This window comes from Pongo pygmaeus, chromosome 4 (genome assembly GCF_028885625.2).
Source record: "Pongo pygmaeus isolate AG05252 chromosome 4, NHGRI_mPonPyg2-v2.0_pri, whole genome shotgun sequence".
NCBI classification, from domain to species: domain Eukaryota; kingdom Metazoa; phylum Chordata; class Mammalia; order Primates; family Hominidae; genus Pongo; species Pongo pygmaeus.
Genome location: NC_072377.2, coordinates 117,777,301 through 117,803,654, shown reverse-complemented (window position 1 = coordinate 117,803,654; position 26,354 = coordinate 117,777,301). Strand labels below are relative to the sequence as shown.

General features: G+C 35.4%; 1 protein-coding gene across 3 annotated transcripts in view; it reads right to left on the bottom strand.

Moving 5' to 3' along the window:
* Positions 1–26,354, bottom strand: part of YTHDC2 (YTH N6-methyladenosine RNA binding protein C2) — an 82,438-nt gene that overhangs the window by 8,139 nt on the left and 47,945 nt on the right. For all 3 annotated transcript variants that reach the window (XR_010126433.1, XM_054488734.2, XM_054488735.2), the window contains 9 exons: positions 25,091–25,196; positions 23,085–23,204; positions 22,451–22,723; positions 20,568–20,694; positions 19,270–19,475; positions 18,704–18,899; positions 6,855–6,964; positions 4,843–5,135; positions 2,094–2,271 (listed from right to left, as the gene is read on the bottom strand). Coding sequence is in view for 2 of the 3 variants with exons in the window: in XM_054488734.2 (XP_054344709.1) it covers positions 2,094–2,271; positions 4,843–5,135; positions 6,855–6,964; positions 18,704–18,899; positions 19,270–19,475; positions 20,568–20,694; positions 22,451–22,723; positions 23,085–23,204; positions 25,091–25,196 (1,609 nt within the window). In the remaining variant the exon portion in view is untranslated. The remainder of the gene's footprint in view (positions 1–2,093; positions 2,272–4,842; positions 5,136–6,854; positions 6,965–18,703; positions 18,900–19,269; positions 19,476–20,567; positions 20,695–22,450; positions 22,724–23,084; positions 23,205–25,090; positions 25,197–26,354) is intronic.

Here is a 26,354-nt window from a genome sequence, read left to right as displayed (position 1 = left end):
TTCTTAGTACACAAAAAAATACTAATCATAATAGAAAAAGCTGATGAAATGGACTCCATCAAAATTAAACACATTTGCTCTTCAAAAGGCACTGTTAAGGAAATGGAAAGACAAGCCCCATATTGTTAGAAAAAATATGCAAAACCTATAATAATTAAGCCTTGTACCCAGAATATACAGAAAACTCTTACAACTCAGTGAAAGATGACAAATCACCAAAAACCAACAACAAAAAGTGAACTAAAATTTGAACAGACATTTCACAAAGATGATACACAATGGCTAATAAGCACATGAAAAGATGCTCAACATCATTAGTAACTGGGAAAATACAAATTAAAACTATAATGGCCTATTACTACATACCCAACTGGAATGGCTAAAATTACAAAAGCTAAAATGCCAAATATTGTCAAGAATATGGAGCAAATGGAATTCTTAAAAGATTGTTAAAGGAAATGCAAAATAGTACTGTCATTTTGGAAAACAGTTGGAGAGTTTCTTGTAAAGCTAAATATACATTTATCGAACAACTCAAACAATACTAATCCTAGGGATTTGCCAAATAATAGAAAACATATTTAGACACAAAGATTTTACTTGAATGTTAGTACCAGTTAGTACAATGTCAGCAACTTTATTCATAATAGCCAAAAAGTGCAAACGACTCAAATGTCCATCAACTGATGAATGGAAAAACCAACCATAGTCTATCTAGAAATGGAATACTACTCAGTAATAAGATAAACTAATAATATACTCAACAATATGGATAGATTGTTGATACATTCAATCTTACGTATGTAGCATTTTGTGTCTGGCTTATTTCTCTTAATAGAATTTCAAAAGGATTCTATTAAGTGAAATAAGCCAGACACAAAACGTTACATATATATGATTCCATTTACAGGAAATTCTAGAAAAGGCAAAACTCAAGGGACAAAGAGCAGAACAGTGGGTTACCAGGGAGTAGGGGTGATGGAAATGTGTAGATGATTGTGGTATAGTTACATGATTGTATACATTTGTCAAAATTCATTAAATTATACAGTTTAAACTGATGAATTTTATTGTAAGTTACACCTTAATAAAGGTGTATAAATAAACCAAAAAACTTCAAAACCTAAGAATGCAAATCTACAAAAACATTTATTTTCCTCTTATTTAACAAAGAGTATTTCAACACACACATTCGCCAAAATACAATATGCAGCTAAATAACCTCTAATCAAATACTTAGCTACTAAAACAGTAAAGTAAAAGTCATCACATCATAAACATTTGAAATTATTATTACAAGTTTTTTTAAAGATACAGTTTTCGATTTCTTAAAACATCTCCTATCTTCCTAACCCTATCCCATCTTGTTTTTTTTAATATAACCACTGTAGAAACCAATTAACAATAGAAAGAAACCACTGTTTTCAATTCTGAAATTATAAACCAAAGTTAAATTAATCTTTTTGTTATTTATTTTAGCAGAAAAGTTTCTAAAGGGCTGGGCATGGTGGCTCACACCTGTAATCCCTGCCACTCAGAGGCTGAGATGGGAGGATCACTTGAGCCCAGGAATTTGAGGCCAACCTAAGCAACAAAGGGAAATCCCCATCTATAAAAAAAGAATTTTTCTTTAATCAGCTGGGCATGGTGGCATGCACCTGTGGTCCCAGCTACTCAAAAGCTGAGGTGTGAAGTTCACTTGAGTCCAGGAGTTCAAGGCTGCAGTAGATATGATTGTACCACAGCACTCCAGCCTGGGTAAAAGAGTGGGACCCCATCTCAAAAACAAAAAAAAAAAAAGGATTCGAAAGAAATAGGAAAGAAAGAATAAACAGCCTACCTACATGCCAGTAGTGAATGATCTATAGTTTTAAAGCATTCTAAAATACCCCAAGATGGTAATAACTAGAAATATTTGGCATGAAAGAAAAACTTCAAAATTTACTAAAAGTGTATCCAGTTTGCTAGCTTCAACTTACATCTAGAAGAGGCCACAATAAGAAAAGAACTCTAATTGTTTTACAATTTTATTTACCTAGCATTACATGTGCTACAAATCTGTTCCTTACTACATTTTCTTTCAGATACTCTACCTTTCCTGAGGATGGAGGAGAAGGACTAGCACAAGGACTTGGGTAACTACTGCTGTCTGTAGATTTCACCGAAGACTGATCTGATCGGTCCTCAGTGCCTCGTTTAGGATGTAAAATTCCTCTATCTTTGTACTTCTGAGGTGGGTGTAATGCTGGAGATGGAGATTTCATCAGTACTCTTGAGCAAGAAGGAGGAAGCAAAGATCAGTTATATATAAGTCCGTCATACAAAGATCAGTTATGTATAAGTTTATAATACAAAGCACATGCCATTTCAATCCAAAGTCCCAATGATCTTATGATTTATGGAATATTATTTAAAAATACTAAGGTCAGGAAATATAGATTTCTATGGCAGTTCTAAATTTACAACTAACTAGGTATGAGATCCTGAGCAAGACTCGTAACTTACCGGAGCTTTAATTTCCTTATCTGTTAAATAAAATAAAAGGATTATATCTAAACTCTAAGATTTTTCTATTCTAAAATTCTATGAATAAATGCCACAAACATGGTAGTCAGGAATTTCATAATTTTTCTTAAAGTATGGGTCTTTCTGGGACAGACATTAAGTACTTCCTGATGTATTGAAATATAAAGTTCACAACACCACCTGTAAAATATTCTTGTTAAAACACTGGATCAAATCACACCCTAAGAGCTAACCACCAGCTTACGTAAGATACGTAGGGTATGGAGTCCGGGTGCAGTGGCTCACGCCTGCACTTTGGGAAGCCGAGGTGGGCAGATTACGAGGTCAGGGGTTCGAGACCAGCCTAACATGTTGAAACCCCATCTCTACTAAAAATACAAAAATTAGCCGGGCGTGTTGGCGTGCGCCTGTAATTCCAGCTACTCAGGAGACTGAGGCAGGAGAATTGCTTGAACCCAGGAGGCAAAGGTTGCAGTGAGCTGAGATCGTGCCACTGTACTCCAGCCTGGGCGACAGAGTGAGACTGTCTCAAAAATAAAATATAAAAATAAATAAATAAAAAAGATACATAGGGTATAGAAATAAATAGTGCCAGGAAAAAAACAGACAAATTCAGAATGTAGGACATCTCACAGTACCACTGACTAGTTCCTTGAACATTTCACCTACTTGATTTACCTAACATTATTTTTTTTCTTTCTTGCTTCCTTTCTATTTTGGCTTACATATTTAAAAGTAAATCCCACACATCATGTCATTTTATCCTTCCATATTTAAATATGCATCTGTTAAAATGGGTGCATTGTCCTTACATAACCAAAGTGGTTACCAATCCCAATAAAATTATCATTTCCTCAATTGTCTCAAATTATTGATTCATTTGAATCAGCATACAAGGAACACTCATGCATTATATATTAGTATGTCACGTTTCTTGAATCTAACAATTTTTCATAGGCTGGTTTAGGAATAACTCTACCACAGAATAACTCCTATGGAAATATATTCCCACATCCTAAATAACTAATGCTCAAGAAAATTCTAGAACAATATTTTCAAAAAGTGCAGTGTATCTAAGTAAAAAAAATTACTTTTTAGTCTTCCCCTTTTTCTCAGCAGGGTCTAGACCAGAAAGAAAGGTTCAGGCACACATTTTACAAGTTTTTCTTGGAAACTGGTTAAATTATTACTAAAATGTAATATCTGAAGAACATGGAAACCAATGTTTTATTCCTCTTTAAAGTCTTAAAGGATGATATTAAGCATTTATATTTCATTCAAATATACAAAAATCTGATCAAAAAAGGTACTAAAAACCCCACCTGATCCTTGAAAAACAGTAAGCATTATGTATCTTTTCTGTTTCCATTGTTTCTATTTTCAGTTTAACTATAAAATCAAATTCTTACTACAGAGACTTTTCTACCAGTATTGCCAAAACTAGCCTCATAGCCAAGAATGTTTTTTGTTATGAATTTTAACAAGGTGAAAACCTCATTATAAAATAACTTAAATTTGATTCTAACAAATGTTTTTATAACCAGAAACACTTCTGAATCATGGCCAATGATTTATTGTAACCACTATCATATTACTAAAATATATTTTTTACATAAATAATTCAGTATGCGGTATCTCATTAATATTTATAAAATAAACAAAAACACCACCACATTTAATTGCAAAAGAAGAAGAATTTGGCTAAATTATAACAGAAATCTTGTCATATGACAGTAAATTTGTTTACTTATTATATGCCTCCCCTCAATCAAATGTATATCCTCTGGAGGAGATCTTACCTGTTTTGTACACTTCTAGATCCCTCACACCAAGAACTGGCATTCAATGTGTCACTGAGTGAAGTACTTTTCTATAGGAATGCTACTCAGCAGTATTGATATCTAGATAAGGCTTATAAGGAGGTTGTTCTTTTAAATGGCCATAGCCAGTATGGCTCAGGGTATCTAGGTAAAATGTTACTTCACATATATCAAGTAAAATATATAATTTTAAAATGTCTATATATTTTTGAGAGACCCAATTCTAGAAATTAGATATTTTGACCTTTTCCTGACAAAGAGTTGCCTTATTAAATAACTCACAGATACCAATAGTTTAAAATTCATATTACCTTAATACTTAGAAGAATTAAGTTGGACAAGTAGAAAACTCTTTCCACTTTATTGCTACCTTTTCATGGATCTTAGATTATAAAAAAGTAATTTTTAAATATTATAAAAGCACAAGATTCTAAGATAAATAATTCATTTTCCTGAATAAAAAGTGATCCATTTTGGTAAAATGTCATAAATTTACCTTTCTGCAGTAGTACACTCATCAGAAAATTCAGTATCTGCTGAACTTTTCCTACTATTATTTGACCTCCAAGATGAAGCCAAAGGAAGCTCTTCTGAAGACATAGGCCTTGGCCTTTGGCCAATCCCAGATGGTTGTTGTAAACCTGCAGACTGTTCTTCAGTGCTTAAAACAGCTATAATTGCTCTTATGGTAGCTTCATCAACTTGAGACCAAGGTTTGGATGGAGCTCTCATTCGGCGTAAAAATAAGCTATGCCACTTCTGTCTGAGCTGCAGCAATAAACTAGCTGCCTGTAATAGTTCAAATAGATACAAGCAAATGAATATCACATATGCAAAACACCTATTTGTTGATTAGTTTCCATTAGTTTGCAACTGTTTCCAATAAACATATTTCACATTTCATATAATTTCCTACTAATTTCATTATTTTTAATGCATGAATGAAATAAAATTTATTTATAATATTTTAGGCACTAAGACACAAAATCATATTAAATAGTCTAATAAGAAAGACAGTAAACAATAGTTGTGGTAGAGTGTGATTAATACTGGAAAAGTAGCAGCAGGGTAAATAAAAATATATGTAGTTCATAGTGTTATTTTAGTGCCTGTAGAACATCCAAATGATCATGTCCTGAAGGCAGCTGGATTCATAGAAAGGTCTAAGACAGAGCTCTAAACTTGAAAGTCACCAGTTCCTAAATGATTGCAAAATATACACATAGAGGTAAAGTCTCCAGGGACTGTATAGAGGGAATAAGAAGATAAGAGTAAGACACAAAGTGCTACAGAACTTAAAATTTAAGGCACAAACACATACAGCAGGGTCTGTGAAACAACTAAGAAGAACTGACTACAGAGAAAGAATTAAGAAAGATTAATGTTACAATAACTAGTGACAAAGAATTTGGGGCAGGAGTAAGGAAGAAAACTGGGGAAGGGCAGAAGTACAAAAAGGAGGATATGGATAATAGTGATAAATAATAGAGGTCACATTTATCCAGGACAGCAGACTGACTTTGACAACATGAAGGACACAGTTGACCTTGGCAAGCACAGTTTCAGTGAAGTGATGGATCGGTGGGAATGGAAGTGAGTGTAGTAGGTTGAAGTGATGAATGAATGGATGCTAAAATAGTAAACCTAGCCAGTGTTAACTACTGACAGCTTGGCGCCTCCCAAAAATGTATAGAGAATGATCTTGGACAGTAGAGAAAGAATCAAGGGGAGGCTTTGTCATGAAAATTTGTAATTTGAAAAGAAACATTCATCCTCCCTCAAACCCCCAATTCAGAGGTATATGCAAAGAGAAAATAGTATGGAATCATATCATTCTCTCAGAAACATAGTTACACAAAATAAAGGGAGTTCTTGTGTACCCAATACTCAATACTTTCTTATATATCCAGAAATACTCAAGGATTACTGCTATAGTTTGAAGTTTTTGTCCCCTCCAAAACTTCATGTTGAAACTTAACCTCCAATGCAATAGTAATGGGAGGTGTTGGCCTTTGAGGGGTGATTGAGTCATGAGGGCTCTGGCTTCATGAATGGGATTAGGTATCCTTATAAAAGAGCTTGATGGAGGGAGTTCATGCCCTCTTGCCCTTCTGCCTTTTGCCATGTGAGGACACAGTATTCCTCCACTCTAGAGGAGGCAGGGTTCAGCAGCCCTCAACCAACATCAGCACCTTGATCTCAGACTTAAGATCCTTCAGAACTGTGAGAAATAAATTTCTGTTCTTTATAAATTACTATAGCAGCAACAACAAACTAAGACAACTACCTTGCTTAAATAATGAGCCACAACTAGGTTTTCCAAGTCCTCTGTTGGAATAAACCCCAATACAGAAGAGAATGAATAAGTTCCCCATGAAAACTGAAAAACAAGCTGTATTCTCTGATACTAAGGGCTCAACAGTAAAGAAAAATTTTTTTATCATATTATATATCAATTCACACTAACTGAATGAAAGAAATTTATTACACTACTTGAAAGCAACTTACCTCTGGCTCCAGTTTGAAATGGAGCCACTCATCAAGTTTCAAGGCTGCCAAATTAGCTGTAGTTTTGTCCTCCATTTCACTATCACTACTGTCATTGGGAATGCCATCCACTGTCCAAGTACATAATGAAAAAAAATCACTTTTACCTTCTTACATTATGGCAAAAAAAGAAGAATAAATATGCTTCATATACACAAACCCTCCTGACATACAACAATTTGTGTGGGAAGTCCTTCAAACCCAAAAGATCACATATTAAATCTCAGTATTTATTTAAAAGGAAAAAAAAGGGACCATTTGAAGACTATAATCTCTCATCACAATGCAACAAAACAAAAAAGACAAGAATATAAAATTTGAAGCACAATCTTTAATAACTGGATGAAAAAGAAACAAAGAAAATAATTCAAGGAAGGAATGACTACACTACATATCAAAAACTATGAAAGGTGCCCAAAGCAATACTCTTATAAAGTCACAGGTCAGTTTTAAAAAGAAAAAGTATACAGCTAAATATATCTAAGGAAAATAGCATAAAACCCAAAGAAAAGTAGAAGAAAATAGAAAATAAAAAAAGATGAATTAGAAAGACAAAATGGTAATTAAAACTATAACCTAGTTCTTTGAAAAGATTAATAGACAACCCTCTGTAAATTTAATAAAGGAAGAAGAAAACAAAAATCTATCTACAAAATCAGGTGAAAATGAGATTATAAGAATACAGAATGCATTTTAAAATATGAAATTGATATAGGCTAAAATATACAGTATGTATAAATAATAAATTTGAAATCTTCAAAGAAATTAATTATTTTCTACACAAAAATTACTAAAACTTAAAGTAGAGGAACTAGAAGAACACAAATATATTTAAGGAAGAAATCAGAGATATCCTTAAAGAACATCAACAAAGAAATCCAGAACACCAAGTCTCTCAATTTTGCATGGAATCAAATAATGACCATTCCTATAATGAGACAAATCTAAACCTAACCCAAAATCTGATTAACACCTAAAACCTACATACCGGAATATGTACAAGCACACACCACACAAACCCTACAGGTCAGCCCCCCCAGTGAAGATAAATATAAATACATTTTAAATAAAATGTTAGAAAAATATCCAGCAATGTAATAAATCACACTTAGTCCAAGGAAGGTTTATTCTCAGAACAAAATAACAGTTCCATATGAAAATCTATATACCACATCAATAGGCTAAATAATTTCTGATTATATGAACAAATGCTCAAATGCTATTTAGTAAATTCAACAAATTTTTAACACATACACAAAAACAAAACAAAACAAAAAAACAAAAAACCTTCTATGCCAGGTGTGGTGACTCATGCCTATAGTCCCAGCTACTCAGGAGGCTAAGGTGGGAGGAACACTTGAGCCTTGGAGTTCAGGGTTTCAGTGAGCTATGACTACTGCACCACTGCACTCCATCCGGAATAACAAGAGTGAAACCCTGTCTCTTAAAGACAAAAACACACACACATGCACAGATACACACACGCAAACACTATTCTGTTATTTAAAAGGGACACTTTTATTAAAATTAACATTATAATCAATAGTATAACTTTAGAATTTGAACCTTTAAAATTCAGTAAGACAAAATGGACCATTAATTCAGTTTTCTAATATCCTCAGAAAGAAATAAAAGGAATACATTTTGGTAATAAATGGAAGTATTACCACCTGAAGGTAATATAATTCAATAAATACAAAATCCAAAGGATTAATGAGTTTAATAAAGTAACAAGGTACATAAAATATATTATGTCTGCAATAATGTTTCTAAAGTTCAGCAAGAAAATTACACAAAGAGAATCCATTCACCGTGACAACTAAAAACAGCAGCAAAAGAATCTTAAGAATCACCTTAGGAAATATCCCCAACCTTTATGAAAGTTACCAAAAATATATATTTTTTAAGATAAATTTAAAATAAGGTATGGCTAATTAAAAGATACTAAATTTCCTGGACGGAAACATTAAATTAACATACAAAAGAGGCCAGGTGCGGTGGCTCACGCCTGTAATCCCAACAATTTGGGAGACCGAGGTGAGCAGATTGTTTGAGCACAGGAGTTTGAGACCAGCCTGGGCAACATGGCAAAACCCCATCTCTACAAAAAATATGAATATTAGCCAGGCATGGTGGTGTGTGCCTTTAGTCCCAGCTACTCGAGAGACTGAGGTGGGAGGATCACTTGAGCCTGGGAGACAGAGATTGCAGTAGGCTGTAATTGCACCACTGTACTTCAGCCTGAGGGACAGACCAAGACTGTCTCAAACAAACAAACGAACAAACAAACACAAAAGAACTGTTGTTTGCAAAAGGATTACAAGAAGATGACTAATGAATATCATTATTAAAAAATAGGTAAGATTATCAAACAATAGCTCAATAACAGAAAGGCATTAAGGAGTTACAGCTAGAGCTTCTACTACCAGATATTAGAATTCATTAATAAATAAAAGTACTAAACAAAAAGGTGCAATATAAAGGCAGAAATGTAAAGGAATAGAGTATAAAAAGGTTAAAGATATCAAATTTAATATGCAATCATGCAAACTTTCTAAAAGAGGATATATAAGAACTATTTAATAAATTGTACAGATGAGGGGAAAGCACTTGGAAAAACTTAGATCTTTGTTTTAGGCCAGAATCAACTCAACATGGTTAAAAAAATATTAAAAATCAAATTATAGAAAACAAAAACAATACTTATCACATCCATGGAGGGATGAAATTTTCTCAGCTTTGAAAGTGAATAGTATAGGAAAAGATTATTCAGTTTAAATATACAGCAATCAAAACTCAGAACTCAAAATACATAACACCAAAATGAATAACAGATTGACTTAAACATGATAGAAAATAGATTAATAATGTCTTTAAATTATAAAGCTATCATTCAAATTTTTGAGTAAAATATCAGTACCCAAACAAATGGGCAGAAGATGAAAAAACAACTCAACTAAAGAGAAATATAAAGAAATGCATGGAGAGTTATTTCTTTTTGACAGAAATAAAAAGAGCAAATGAAGGAATCTTTAAATATTTTATCTTTAAAACCAACACCAAATGATGGCATAGTTGCCATGAAATTCACTCTTAATGGTGCTAATATGGTTGAGTATGGAGGAAGAACTATAAATAATATCTATACATTTTTATCAAGTAATTCCCACTTCAAAGAGTTTTATCACAAAGAAAATATTAAATGAATTAAAGTAAAAGGACACACAGATGAAGATGTCAATGTAGCAATGCCCCATAATCTCATAAATTATCAATCATACTATTTCTACCCTCTTCATACAAACTTAATGCCCTCAGTCTCTCAAAGCACATTCAATAGAGCTAACCACTCCTTTCTTGAAACAGATTTGCCTCCAACACTGAATCACTCTTACACTACTCAAATTTATACATTCTCTTTAGGAAATCCATTCTCATGTCTATAAATATCATTTACAAGCTGATGACTTCCAAATTTGTATTACTAGCCCAGACATCTTCCCTGAGCTCCAGAAATGCATATCCCACTGCTTCCTGAAAAAAAATTTACTTAGAATGTCTTAGCCATCTCAAACTTAACATGTCTAAAAAGAACCCTTAATTTCTCCCCTACACAACTTGCTCCTTCCAGTTTTCTGAATCTCAAATGAGTGACAAGCTACTATAACCAAAATCTGAGAATTGACTCCTCCCTTTCCCTTACTACCCACATTCAATTTAGCAGTTACTAGTACCTTCAAAATAATTTTATATCTACTTCTCTTCATATCAGCGATCACTATCCTATCTGAGCCATCATCTTGTTAGAAGACCACTGCAAAAGCCTCCTACCTGCCTCCACTCTTCTATTCTTGTAATTACTCCTGTAATTCATCCCCTTAGCCAAAATGACCTTTTGGAACACATCACATCATGTCATTCCTTTACTTAAAACCTTTTAATGCATTTCTTTGCATTTCTATGGCCTACAAGTCCATGCTTTCCTTTCAACCTTATCATTGCCCTCTTCCATTGACCAATGCACTCCAATCACACAGCCTTTCTGTCAATTCCTAGATCATTTCCTAGCACAGAATCTTGGGGCTTTCCCTCTTTCTCTACCTGCAGTACATTTCTGCTTTTCATGTGGCTGGCTCTTCTCATATTGTAGGTCTCAGTTTAAGTCTTCTCAGAAAAACTTGTCTAGGCTTTCTTTCAAGTAGGTCACTCCTAAGGCGGTCCTCTTTGTATTTCCTTAATAGTATCATGCAGATTATTTTTTACTGTCTGTCTACCCTCACTACTGTGTAAATTCCTAAGGACAGACACACAATGTTACACCTTCAATGTCTAGCACAGTACTTGACATATAGTAGGTACTAAATATTTGCTGAATCATTAAATAGCAAGTAAGCTGAAATCATCAAGATGTCCAACTATGAAGGAACATTTTAAATGTGTTATGCCAGGGGATCAATCAAAGATGGCTTATTAGAAACAGCTGCAGTCTGCGGCACTCACAAAGAAGAATGAAAAGGCACAATGAATTCAGCACCTTCAACTGAAATATCCAGGTTCTCACATTCGGACAGATTAGGCATACAAATCAACCCATGGAAAATGAAGAAAAGTAGGTAAAGGTGATGGCCCACCCAGGAGCAGCACAGAGCAAAAGGAACCCTCACCCCCAGCCAAGGGAAGCAGTGAGTGATTATATGACCCCTCCTGGGAAACCACATTTCTCCCATGGATCTTTGCAACCTGTGAATCAGGGAATCCCTTTGTGAGCCCATACCACAGATCTGTGTGGAGTGTTGGCAGAGCAGCCACTCAGGCACACACAGAAACGTAGGAGTTTTACATACTCTGGCCCTGGGATCCCTAGCAAGGCAGGAAATCTGTCTGTACATATCCCTAGGAAGGGGGCTGAATCCAGGAAGCCAAGCAGCATCATTCTGTGGGATCCACTTCCATGGCACCTCACCAATTATGACCTACTGGCTTGGGATCCCAGCCAGCCAACAGCAGTGGGTTGGTCTGTCTGAGATGGGGCTGAGTTCCCAGGGTGAGGGGTGGCTGCTATCTTTGTGGTTTGGTTGACTCAGCCACTCCAGCCTGATGGCTATACAGGTGGTCTGGATGAGGAAGAGTTCCCACCAATGCAGCACACCTGCTGTATCAAAAAGCAGCCAGACTGCTTCTTTGTACAGGTCCCTGATCTCATTCCTCCTGACTGGGTGAGACCTCAGAACAGGGGCTTCCAGTCACCTCCTACAGATGCATATGGACCAGCAACAGGTCAATAACCCCCAGGACAGAACTTCCAGAGGAAGGAGCTGGCTTCCATCTTTGCTGTTTTGCAGACTTCACTGGTGATACCTCCAGGTACAAGAAAAACTGAGGCAACTGAGGCAACTGAGGTCTGAAGGGGAGCCCCAGCAAACTGCAGCAGCCCTATGGAAGAGTGGCCTGACTCTAAAAGAAAAACAAACAGAAAACAACAACATCAACAGAAAAGACTCCACAAAAACCTCATTCAAAGGTCAGCATCCTCAAACATCAAAGGCAGACAAGCCCGCAAAGGTGAGAAATAATGCAAAGATGCTGAAAACTCAAAAAGCCAGAGTGCCTCTTCTCCTCCAAATGATTGTGATACCTCTCTAGCAAGGGCACAGAACTGGGCTGAGGCTGAGATGGCTAAAATGACAGAAGTAGGCTTCAGAAGGTGGGTAATAACAAACTTCGCTGAGCTAAAGAAGCATATTGCAACCTAATGCAAAGAAGCTAAGAATCATGATAAAACAATACAGGAGCTAATAGCCAGTTTAAAGAAGAACATAACTGACCTGATGGAGCTGAAAAACACAACAGGAGAACTTCACAATGCAATCACAAGTATCAATAGAAGCACAGACCAAGCAGAAGATAGAATCTCAGAGCTTGAAGACTGTCTTTCTGACATAAAACAGGCAGACAAGAATAGAGAAAAAAGAATGAAAAAAGAAATGAAGAAAACCTCCAAGAAATATGGGATTCTATAAAGAGACTGAACCTACAACTGACTGGGGTAGCTGAAAGATAAAAGAGAATAGAACCAAGTTGGAAAACATACTTCAGGATATCATCCAGGAGAACTTCCCTAACCTAGCAAGACAGGCCAACATTCAAATTCAGGAAATCCAGAGAACCCTAGTATAATACCCCATGAGAAGATCAACCCCGAGACAAAAAAATCACCGGATTCTCCAAGGTCTAAAGGAAAGAAAAAATGTTAAGGGCAGCCAAGAGAGAAAGGCCAGGTCACATACAAAGGGAAGCCCATCAGACTAACAGTAGACCTCTAAGAGGAAACCCTACAAGCCAGAAGAGATTGGGGGCCAATATTCAACACTCTTAAAGAAAAGAATTTCCAACCCAGAATTTCATATCCAGCCAAACTAAGCTTCATAAGTGAAGGAGAAATAAGATCCTTTTCAGACAAGCAAATGCTGAGGGAATATGTCACCACCAGGCCTGCCTTGCTAGAGCTCCTGAAGGAAGCACTAAATATGAAAGAGAAAATCCATTACCAGCCACTACAAAAACACACGGAAGTACACAAACCAGTAACACTATGAAGCAACCATATAAATAAGTCTGCAAAATAACCAGCTAGCGTCATGACAGAATCAAATTCACACATAACAATACATAACCTTAAAAGTAACGTTAAAGGTAAATGGGGTAAATGCCCCAATTGAAAGGCACAGAATGGCAAACTGGATAAAGAGCCAAGACCCACGAGTATGCTGTCTTCAAGAGACCCATCTCACATGCAAAGTCACACACAGGCTCAAAAGAAAGGGATGGAGGAAAATTTACCAAGCAAACGGAAAACAGAAAAAGGCAGTGGTTGCAATCCTAGTTTCTGATAAAACAGACTTTAAACCAATAAAGATCAAAGAAGGGCATTACACAGTGGTAAAGGGCTCAATTCAACAAAAAGAACTCATGATCCTAAATATATATGCAACCTAATACAAGAGCACCCAGATTAAACAAGTTCTTAGAGACCTACAAAGAGATTTAGACTCCCACACAATAATAGTGGGAGACTTTAACACCCCATAGACAACATTAGACAGATCATCAAGACAGCAAATTAACAAAGATATTCAGGACCTGAACTCAGCTCTGGATCAAGTGGACCTGATAGATATCTACAGAACTCTCTACCCAAAAACAAGAGAATATACATTCTTCTCATTGCCACATGGCATTTATTCTAAAATTGATCACATAATTGGAAGTAAAACACTCCTCAGCAAATGTAAAAGAAGTAAAATCATAACAGTCTATCAGACCACAACACAATCAAATTAGAACTCAAGCCTAAGACATTCACTCAAAACCACACAACTACATGGAAACTGAACCACCTGCTCCTGAATGACTCTTGGGTAAATAACAAAATTAAGGCAGAAATCAAGCAGTTCTTTGAAAGTAATGAGAACAAAGAGACAAGGTACCACAATCTCTGGGACACAGCTAAAGTAGTGTTAAGACGGAAATTCATAGCACTAAATGAACACATCAAAAAGCTAGAAAGATTTCAAGTTAACCACCTAACATCTCAATTTAAAAAATTAGAGAACCAAGAGCAAACAAACCCAAGCTAGCAGAAGACATGAAATAACTAATATCAGAGCAGAAGTGAAGGCGATAGAGACAGGAAAAACCCTCCAAAAAATCAGCAAATCAAAAAGCTGGTTCTTTTTAAAAAACAATAAAACAGACTGCTAGCTAGATTAATAAAGAAGAAAAGAGAGAAGAATCAAATAGACACAATAAAAATGATACAAGGGATCTCACCACTGACTCCACGGGAATACAAACTACCATCAAAGGATACTATAAAAACCTCTATGCAAATAAACTAGAAAATCTAGAAGAAAGAGATAAATTCCTGGACGCATACATACTCCTGAGACTGAACCAGAAAGAAGCTGAATCCCTGAATAGACCAATAACAAGTTCTGAAATTGAGGCAGTAATAAAGAGCCTACCAACCAAAAAAAGCCCAACCAGATGGATTTACAGCTGAATTCTACCAGAAGTACAAAGAAGAGCTGATACCCTTTCTTTTGAAACTATTCCAAACAACTGAAAAGGAGGGACTCCTCCATAACTCATTCTGTAAGACCAACATCATACTGATACCAAAGCCTGACAGAGATACAACAAAAAAAGAAAATTTCAGGCCAATATCCCTGATGAATATCAATGCAAAAATTCTCAATAAAATACGGGCAAACCAAACACAGCAGCACATCTGAAGGCTTCTCCACCACAATCAAGTTGGCTTCATCCCTGGGATGCAAGGCTGGCTCAACATATGCAAATCAATAAACATAATTCATCACATAAACAAATCTAAAGACAAAAACCAAATGATTATCTCAATAGATGCAGAAAAGGCCTTCAATAAAATTCAACATGTCTTCGTGTTAAAAACTCAATAAACTAGGTAGTGAAGGAACATATCTCAAAATAATAAGAGCTATTTATGACAAACCCACAGCCAATATCATACTGAATGGGCAAAAGCAGGAAGCATTCCCCTTGAAAACTGTCACAGGACAAGGATGTCCTCTCTCATCACTCTTATTCAACACAGGATTGGAAGTTCAGGCCAAGGAAATCAGGCCAGAGAAAAAAATGAAGAGTATTCATGCCAGGTGGGTGCAGTGGCTCATGCCTATAATCCCAGCACGTTGGGAGGCCAAGGTGGTGGATCGCTTGAAGTCAGGAGTTTGAGACCTGCCTGGCCAACATGGTGAAATGCCAAATCTACTAAAAATACAAAAAAAATTAGTGGAGTATGGTGGCAGGCGTCTGTAATCCCAGCTACTCCGGAGGCTGAGGCAGGAGAATTGCTTGAACCCAGAAGGCAGAGGTTGCAGTGAGCTGAGATCACACCACTGCATTCCAACCTGGGCGGTAGAGTGAGACTCCATCTCAAAATAAAGAAATAAAGGGTATTCAAATAGGAAAAGAGGAAGTCAAATTATCTTTGTTTGTAGTTAACACGATCATACATCTAGAAAACCCATTATCTCAGTCCAAAAGCTTCTTAAGCTGATAAGCAACTTCAGCAAAGTCTCAGGATATAAAATCAATGTGCAAAAACTGCTAGCATTCCTATATACCAACAACAGGCAAGCAGAGAGCCAAATCATGAATGAATTCACATTCACAACTGCTACAAAAAGAATAAAATACATAGGAAAAGGCCAAACATGATAGCTCACACCTGTAATTACAGCACTTTGGGAGGCCAAGGAAAGCAGATGGACCTTGAAGTCTGGAGTTCAAGATCACCCTGCCCAACATGGTGAAACCCCGTCTCTAGTAAAAATACAAAAATTAGCCAGGAATTGTGGTGCGTGCCTGTAATCCCAGCTACTCAGGAGTCTCAGGCAGGAGAACTGCTTGAACCCAGAAGGCAGAGGTTACAGTGAGCTGAGATTGTGCCACTGCACTCCAGCCTGGGTGACAGAGCAAGACTCCATCTCAAAAAAATGAAATAAAATAAAATAAAGTAAAATAAAATAAAATAAAATAAAATACCTAGGAATACAGCTAATAAGGAAAGTGAAGGACCTCTTCAAGGAGAACTACGTATCACTGCTCAAAGAAATCAGAGAGGACATAAACAAATGAAAAAACATTCCATGCTCATGGATAGGAACAATCAATATCATGAAAATGGTCATACTGCCCAGAGAAATTTACAGATTCAATGCTATTCCCATTATACTGACAGTCTTCACAGACTTAGAAGAAACGATTTCAAAATTCTTATGGAACCAAAAGAGACCATATAGCCAAGACAATCCTAAGCAAGAAGAACAAAGCTGAGGCATCACGCTACCCAACTTCAAGCTATACTACAGGGCTACAGTAGCCAAGACAGCATGGTACTGGTATAAGAACAAACACATAGAACGGTGGAACAGAATAGAGAACTCAGAAATAAGACCACACACTTACAAGCATCTGATTTTCGACAAACCTGACAAAAACAAGCAATGAGGAAAGGACTCCTTATTTAACAAATGGTGCTGAAAGAACTGGTTAGCTATATGCAGAAAACTGAAACTGGGCCCCTTCCTAACACCTTCGACAAAAATTAACTCAAGATGGATTAAAGACTTAAATGTAAAACTCTAAACCATAAAAACCCTAGAAGAAAATCTAGGCAATACCATTCAGGACATAGGCACAGGCAAAGATTTCATGATAAAAACGCCAAAAGCAATTGCAACAAAAGCAAAAATTGACAAATGGGATCTAATTAAAGTTTCTGCACAGCAAAAGAAACAACTATCATCAGAGGAAACAGACAACCTACAGAACGGGAGAAAATTTTTGCAATCTACCCATCTGACAAAGGTCTAATATCCACAGTCTACAAGGAACTTAAGCAAATTTACAAGAAAAAACAACCCATTAAAAAGTGGGCAAAGGATGTGAACAGACACTTCTCAAAAGATGTACATGTGGCCAACAAACATATGAAAAAAAGCTCAACGTCACTGATCATTACTGGAATGCAATTCAAAACCACAATGAGATCAGAATGGCTATTATTAAAAAGTCAAAAAACAACATGCTGGTGAGGTTGTGGAGAAAAAGGGACACTTTTACACTACTGTGTAATTAAATTACACTAGTGTAAATTAATTCAACCACCATGGGAGACAGCATAGTGATTCCTCAAAGACCTGGAGGCAGAAATACCATTTCTGGGTAAATACCCAAAGGAATATAAATCATTCTATTATAAAGATAAGTACATTTGTATGTTCAGTGCAGCACTATTCACAATAGTAAAGACATGGAATCAACCCAAATGCCCATCAATGGTAGGCTAGATAAAGCAAATATGGTACATATATACTATGGGATACTATGCAGCCATAAAAAGGAATTAGATCATGTCCTTTGCAGGGACATGGCTGGAGCTGGAAGTCATTATCCTCAGAAAACTAATGCAGGAATGGAAAACCAAACACCGCATGTTCTCACTTATAAGTGGGAGCTGAATGATGAGAACACATGGACACAGAGAGGGGAACAACACACACTGGGGCCTGCTGGAGGTGTGTGGTAGAGGGGAGGGAGAACATCAGGAAGAATAGCTAATGGACACTGGGCTTGACAGATACATGATGTCATGATCTGTGCAGCAAACCACCATGGCACACGTTTACCTGTGCAACAAACCTGCACATCTTGCACATGTACCCCTGAACTTAAAATAAAAGTTGAAGAAAAAAAAGCATTATGCCACTTCAATGTGATATATTATTTTGCAGTCATTAATATAAAATACTAAAAATATTTTTGATACCTCTGTAATGAAAATAACAAAATATAAAATAACAGTTTGGGTGAAATAATTTAAAATATGTAAACATGTAGAAAAAATATAACATTAAAAAGTGTTAGCATGAGAAAAATGAGATTATGGGTGGCCATTATTTCTTTTACAATTACCTTTATTTACGTTAAACTATCATTTAAGTTCAAGTGGAAAAGAAAAATTTCTTCCCAACAGCAAGATTAATAAAAAATGCACAAATCAACATCAAGTTACCTTATAAATAAATTTCAAAAACAGTAGTATACCTTAGTAGTTCCTAATTAGTCTTAGTATATCAAAATAGAGCTGCTACTATATAAGTCTTTATAATTTCATTATTTGGTTTAGTAAAATAATTTCATTATTTGGTAAAAAAAAAAAATTCGTTTCAAATAGATTTTTATTTCCTTCATAATACATTTACCTCTAAAGGATGAAGGTTCCTGAAGAGCATTACTTGCCAATCTAGCTGGTCCACAGAATACCAATATAGTGACAGGCGTCACTGCTGAACAACATCTAATATTAGCTATTCTATGGGCTCTGGTCATTTCATCATAAATAAGCCAATCTGTGGGCAGTGCCTTAATTGCTGCAGCTTGACCATTGGCTGGAGGAATCTATTAAGAAAATACATTTTAAAAACTGTTAATTGTGTTTATCACCTAGTTTATTGGAAATACTTTTAAAATGTAAAAAGTCTCTCAATGAAACAGATGATGCATATTAGTACGTAAGCAAAAATTAAAACAAGTCATTGCTCATGTAATTCGTACAAAAGTACTCATTACTTAACATGTTACCTTTTCCAACTCTAAAATTTATAAGTTTTGTTCCAATATTTAATTATACATATATATTATATATATTATATATATATATAACTAATTAATTTCTTAAAGCAGGCAGGTATTTGGAGCATTCTTCATTGATAGTGAACTACCTAAATTAGTTTCACCTCAAAACCCAACAGCATTCAAAATGTTTTACCTTTTTATATTGAGGCTGACTGAGAACTGAAGCAGGATGAAATCGTACTTTTTTCTCCTTTGGCCCTGTCAACACTAGATTCTCTCTGTCCACGTGGACTAAATTAGGATACATGCCTGCCACCAATGCAGCTTTAACGACAGCCCAATTCTCAGAGTTTGTGTTAACATCTCGAATGTCACCACCACCTCGTGCTCTAACAAAACCTAGAGGGGAAAAAAACCACACCAACTTTTTCTATTGTGCAAAAGATACTTTTGTGTATTTTTTCCAAAAACTTGTACAACTCATGTAAATTTTGTGATATTCAAATTTCATGATAATTAATAGAATCTCTTCTGGAAAGTTGTTTAAAATATGAACCACCCCTCCCCACCCCAAAACAGATACAAAACCAACATTCTAGGGAAGTGTAGATCGGCTCAGGTTAGATTAAGTATAAGAATCACTGGGGGCTTAAATTTTTTTAGATGCACATTCTTGCAATAAAGTTCTTCATAATCTGCTGCCAGAAACAAACTAAATTCATAGCTGGAAACCCAAACCATTCTTCTGACTGTTATTAACAACATTTTGGTTATCATAGATACTAATTCTGTAGATGAAGTCAAGTAAATATATGGTAATTTTTGCTTGAGTTTCAAAAGTCCTTCATATTTCCTCATGTTCAAGTCAACTCTTAAATCCTCTGGTTCATTCCTTATATTACTCTGGCACTTCAGCTAACCCATGAATCCAGGCTCTGGTACTTTTCTTCTGACTATCACATCAATTTTTTTTGCTACTCAAAAAGGCAATTCTAAAAGGTAATAGCAATACTAGCATCCTCTTAAAAAAACAAACAAACAAACAAAAAAAACAAAAAAAAACCCAGTGACTTCAAGTATTACCAGCTGTTTTTGTGTTCCAAAAATATGAAAAGCAGCATTCATATCAATTTTTTAAAATTTCTATTTCACAGAACTAAATAAGTATTCATTAATGGTGATAAAAGAAAATAACTATAAGATCTAAATTGATCTCTGCCAACAAATACAAATTGTTCATTGCCAACAGTATCAAAAGCATATAGATTCTGTCCCTAGATTTCTCAAATACACCTCCTGCAATAGCATTTTTTTCATCAACAAGCAAAAGTTGAAGACATATCGAAGTCTACAAATCATGCATGAATATAAGATACACAACATGATAATGTCATAAAAATAATAGATGGCATCAGTTAACATAAGAAATACTATGAAATATGGGCAGGGTACTCTCAGTAACTTAAATAGCTCTTTGAGGGAAAACTTTACCTGATGCTCTAAGTTGACCAAGCAACTGTGTTCTCATGCCTATGATTATTTCCATAGTAGCCTGTGAAAGAAAATTCTTTTCACAAAAGGCTCGCTCCCACCCATCACTTCGTGCTTTTTGCCAGGCCTATAAAAAGAGAATAATTGCATAACAAGACACATTTACTAATCACTTCTTAGTGAGGCAACAAGTAACTACAAATCACTACACGAATTCCTCAAGGTCAATTTGCCTTATTCTAATTATTCTATAAAATCTAAGACTTTATGATCAAATAATATTTATCATTAATTTATACTCAAATGCTAAAAAAGCCATTGAGTTTATAAAATCTCAGTGAGAACTAAGTGTCAAGTAGCCTAAATGACTAACAATGTAAAAATATTTGCCTTCTCAGATGCATCTGCTAATTTTACTCTACAAAAGTGTAGGTTTTCAACTAAGACTTTGTAACACTTTTATCTAAGAATCGTGCCACTCTTGTCCTCCAAAAAATAATCTCTATGTCAACCCTGGACTCTACCTAAGAATGGAAAGTAGGATTTCTATAAATCATCTATATGCAGTATAAAAAGCTCTCCTTTGTGAATAGGTACTCTTGCTTTGGTATATATATAACTAAAAGACTGAAGCAATAATTTATCCTCTCTGCTTTTGAAGGAGCTGGGGGAAAAGCAAAGAATCGATAGAATTTCTACTCTAAATCTGTCTACTTCTCACTCAACTATCTACTATAATATATGGTATTTAATATACCCAATTAATAACAATGAGTTATCCATTGATCAATACTCACAAAAGAGCTTGTAATTATTTTTGAAAATTATATGTGGTGAAAAAATCTTCTATGTCTGAAAAAGAGTACTTTCTGCATAAACAAAGTTAGATTTTTAAAAAATATGGCTGGGCATGGTGACTCACACATGGTAATCCCAGCACTTTGGGAGGCCAGGGCAGGCAGATCACTTGAGGTCAGAAGTTCGAGACCAGCTTGGCCAACACGGTGAAACCCTGTCTCTACTAAAAACACAAAAATTAGCTGGGCATGGTGGTGGGTGCCTGCAACCCCAGCTACTCGGGAGGCTGAGGCAGGAGAACTGCTTGAACCTGGGAGGCTGAGGTTGCAGTGAGCCGAGACTCTGCCACTGCACTCCAGACTGGGTGATAGAGCAAGACTCTTGTCTCAAAAAAAAAAAAAAAAAATGTATAGACACAGCCTACATTCAAGAAGATTTGAGGATAAATACAATGCCTATGTTTTCAAGAAACAACATATTCTTCCCCACATATCTGAAATTCTAAATTACATTTAATTTGTCTTCCCTAGGATCCTATTTTCCCCATCTTTTCTTTTCCATTTGCCTCTTTCCTCAACTTCCCATTACCTTATCTTAAAAGGTTTTTAAGTGATTTTTGTATTTTGCTTTACAAAATTAAGTTCTCAGCAGTGTCTTGAGCACACAAGAAAAAAGCTGAACTCTAAGAAAAATCGACAGATATTAAATCAATATAATTTTCTTATAAGCTTTATTCTATGTACTTTAAATAGTATACAGTATTTCTTAACTAAAATTTTAGAACATCCCTTGCCCAAGACATGATTTAAAGAAACCTGGTAATAGAAGCATAAACACAAATAAATATATATACGAATACACACATATATTCCTATAAGGAGAAAATGGGAAAAAAGAGCAAAACTGTTTTAATTTTAACATAATAACAGCAAGAAGATATTTTTCAGGACCATTAATGTGACTTCATAATGAAACAAAATTAATGCAATTTTAAAATTTATAAATTATTTTTAAAATTCCTACATTTGCCCCAGAAATGTGTTTAACCAGCAACGTTTTCAGAAATAAAATGACAGTAATAGTACCTGGAATGCTCTGAGAAGTGCCATATGGTCACTGAAAGCTCCTGCAGTAAAACGTTTCCTGCAAAGCATAGCTGCACGTTTTTGAGAGGCCTGAGTAGGTAGTACAAAAGGATCTCGATAAGCTAGCGTGCAAGCAATTGTAAGGATGGGGTCCAGACACTTTAAAACAACAGCACACAAGACCATTTTACCAAGATGTGGTTCTACTGGCAAGTCAGCCAAATGATACCCAAGTTCAGTCAGATCTTCCCATGTATCCATTGCATCTATTGTCTAAGTAAAAGGAGACAGAACAGACTTTGACATGAGCAAACTGTTTAATCAAAACACATAATTAAAAATCCCTAAATAAGAAATAAGAATATAGATTTTCTTTTGCTACTACATCTCATAAAAATATATTTTGTTTCTATCATACTATATAAAAGAACTATATCTACTGTTTTATACATGACAGTATTATTTAAAGTACATGATCATTTAACGTAATTGTTTAAAAGTACAAAATTAGTTTATCTGGACACACGTAGGAAGACAAAAAAATAATTATACAAAATTAGTTAAGACATATTTTCTTTTAGTTTAAAATTTCAAGTAAAAATGTCATGTAAAATAAAACTATGAAGATACCAACCTTAAGCATTTGTACAGCATTTCTTACAATTAAAGCTGGTGGAGGTTCAGGAGCTTTCATAAGAAAATCAGCAACGGGACAATTAACTGGGGCTAACAGCTTGGTATGTAAGCAAAGTTCCTATAAACCAAAACAGTAAATAATTTTTTAAAATTAAAAAGAATACTAACCTACACATTTAAAGAAATCACGGGAACTACAGTTCCCAAACACAGACTAGTAGAGTCTCTGATTAGAATGAACAGTAGAAGGAACAATGTCTTTCTGTAAAAGATGAGCTCATACTTTGCCCTAGATGCCAGAACCTTAATGAATACCCTCTTCAATCAACTTATACCAAGATTGCCATTGCTCCCATTGGCAACATCTCCTCACACTGTTCGTATACATAACATTCATAGTCACTGTCCAAAAAAAAAAAATCTTTTTCCCCCTTTATACTTACTACATTCTAGAATATTTTATCTACTCGGCAAATATTTAAGTGCTTTCTAAGTGCAAGGCCCTGTGCAAACTGGAGAAAAAGAAGGGGACAGAAGGAAGTGTCCATTCTCATTGAATTTACACTGTAATATGAATAAGCAGACCTTAAATAATTAATTATATAATTAACTACTTAATTACGATTATCGTCAGTGCTATGAAGGCTATAAGGAGCTAAAGAAGTAAATATGATTTAATCAAGTTCAGAAAAGGGTGGGAGAGGGAGACCATGGGAAGTTACAGATAGTTTTCCTGAAGAAAGACACTTAAACTAAGATGTAAAGATTGAGCAGGAGTAACTATAAAAGGAATAAGGGGAAAGAATCTAAGGAGAGAGTAGATACCTGTGAAAGCTGTAAGGCAGAAGGAAAAAAAATGTGCTTGAGAAACTAAAACCAATGGTGTAAGAGAGGATAAATAACAAAAAATCACCTGTTCCTTCCTGCCTGTGACTGGAGACACAGGCAGGAGCAGGCAATTCATGCTCTTGTTAAGGATTCTGAATTTTCTCCCAGGAGGAACAGAAAATCACACATAAGCATTGGGAAGTAGGAAATCATCTTAGGTATATGGATGTTTAACATATTATCCTGCCTCTCTTTAAGGGTTGGGAAGCCAGCATTAGCCAAACACACTAAAGAATCAAATAAATGCATTCTGCTAATCTTCCCTAGAAGCTATAGGGTCTGGCTGTTCCATGAAGTTAGAAAACTTAAAACCCACACACACACACACACACACACACACACACCACAATTAATAGAGGTCAGAAAATCTCAGTGAACTCAGTTCTAAAACTACTAGGTAATCTCAGTATCTTATATTGAGATTTGGGTATTATCTTTTGGACCTTAAATAATTTGTTTGCTAATCCCTCTGAGAATTTAAAAGGTGAACACTATATACTTGAAACTCATAAAATGCTGCAGTTAAAAAAATATGGCCGGGTGCGGTGGCTCACACCTGTAATCCCAGTACTTTGGGAGGCTGAGGCAGTGAATCATGAGGTCAAGAGTTTGAGACCAGCCTGGTCACAATGGTGAAACCCTGTCTCTCCTAAAAATACAAAAATTAGCTGGGCACGGTGGTGGGCGGCTGTAATCCCAGCTACTCAGGAGGCTGAGGCTGGAGAATCGCTTGAACCCGGGAGGTGGAGGTTGCAGTGAGCCAAGATCGTGCTACTGCACTCTAGCCTGGGCAACAAAGCAAGACTCTGACTCAAAAAAAAAAAAAAATATATATATATAGATAGATAGATAGATAAAATATATATATATATCCTTTAAAACTGTACCATAATTTAAATACATTCTAGTAATTCTTTAAAATTTTGAAGGTTTATGAATTAAATTTTCTTATATAGAAAAAATATCTCTGTTATAGATATAGCCACCCTCCATAATATATATTGAATAATTTTGTTTTACAAATTCATTTTTTAAAGGCCTAATCCATAGATGTTGAAATGGCACCTCACTTCCCTCACCCACAAAAATGCCTTTTATATTTAAATAAATTTTTACCTGTAATGGCATTCTCAAAAGTTCCGGAGTCTGAAATTCCAACATATTCTGGAATCGGAGTCTACTGAACAGACGAAAACAAATTCCAGGTCTACATCGCCCTGCCCTTAAAAATAAAATACGAGATTAGGACTCAAACAACGAATAAAGGCTACAATAAACTGTAAACACAATGTGATTTAGGAAAGAGAAAAATGATCCAGGATCAGGACACCTGAGTTTAAATCCTATTCTGTTTCTTATCCTCTCATCAATCATTTTGGAAAGCACTTCACTAGTCTGGGACTCAATTATTTCACAGACAGTGAGATTCATGAAGGACACCTACCTGATATATCTTGTAGGGTTATCATAAAAATCAAAAGAAATAGCATACATATAAAAGTGAGCAAAAAACGAAGCATGAATAAATATTGGTAATTTAAATTCAAACAATTTTACTGAGCTTATATCAAGCACTGTGTTCAGACCCAGTGATTAGAGTTGTACAAACTATGCATTACACAGCTCCAAGGGAATGCCATTTAACCTGTCATCATAAAGACTTGCATAATTTTCTATGAAGCAGCAGAAAAATACCTGGAAGAAAAGCAGTCTCCTAAATTCACCCAAAGTCACTATATCAGCTAATGGCAGGGCTAGCTATGCTTAGGGATAGAGATATAGAAATATTCTCGTCTTCATGGAGCTCATAACCCGGATAGGCAATCATCACTATAACACATTATAAGAACTATAAAATCTGACATTATTGATCAATTCTTTCCTTCATCAAATACAAGAGGACTTCAAAAAGTTTGTGGAAAAATGGAATTAAAAGAGAAAAAAATAAAATTTCTCAACCATTAAGTTCAAGACACTTTTGTAAGTGATGACACCAGCCATTTAGTCCTCCCTAAAGAACTGAGGGTCCAGGGAATGTAATTATGTCAATGCAGTTTTACATTATTACCCTAAGAAAAATGGGAGTCCTTTATAGGTATTTTAAGATTAGAAAATAGAAGAATTCAGAAGGAGCCAAGCCAGGACTATAAGGTGGATGCCTAATGATTTCCCACCAAAACTCTCATAAAATTGCCCTTGTTTGATGAGAGGAATGAGCAGGAGCATTGCTGTGGTGGAGAAGGACCTTCTAGTGAAGCTTTCCTATGGATTTTTCTGCTAAAGCTTTAGCTAACTCTCTCAAAACACTGTCATAATAAGCAGAAGTTACTGTTCTTTGGCCCTCCAGAAACTCAATAAGCAAAATGCCTTGCACATCCCA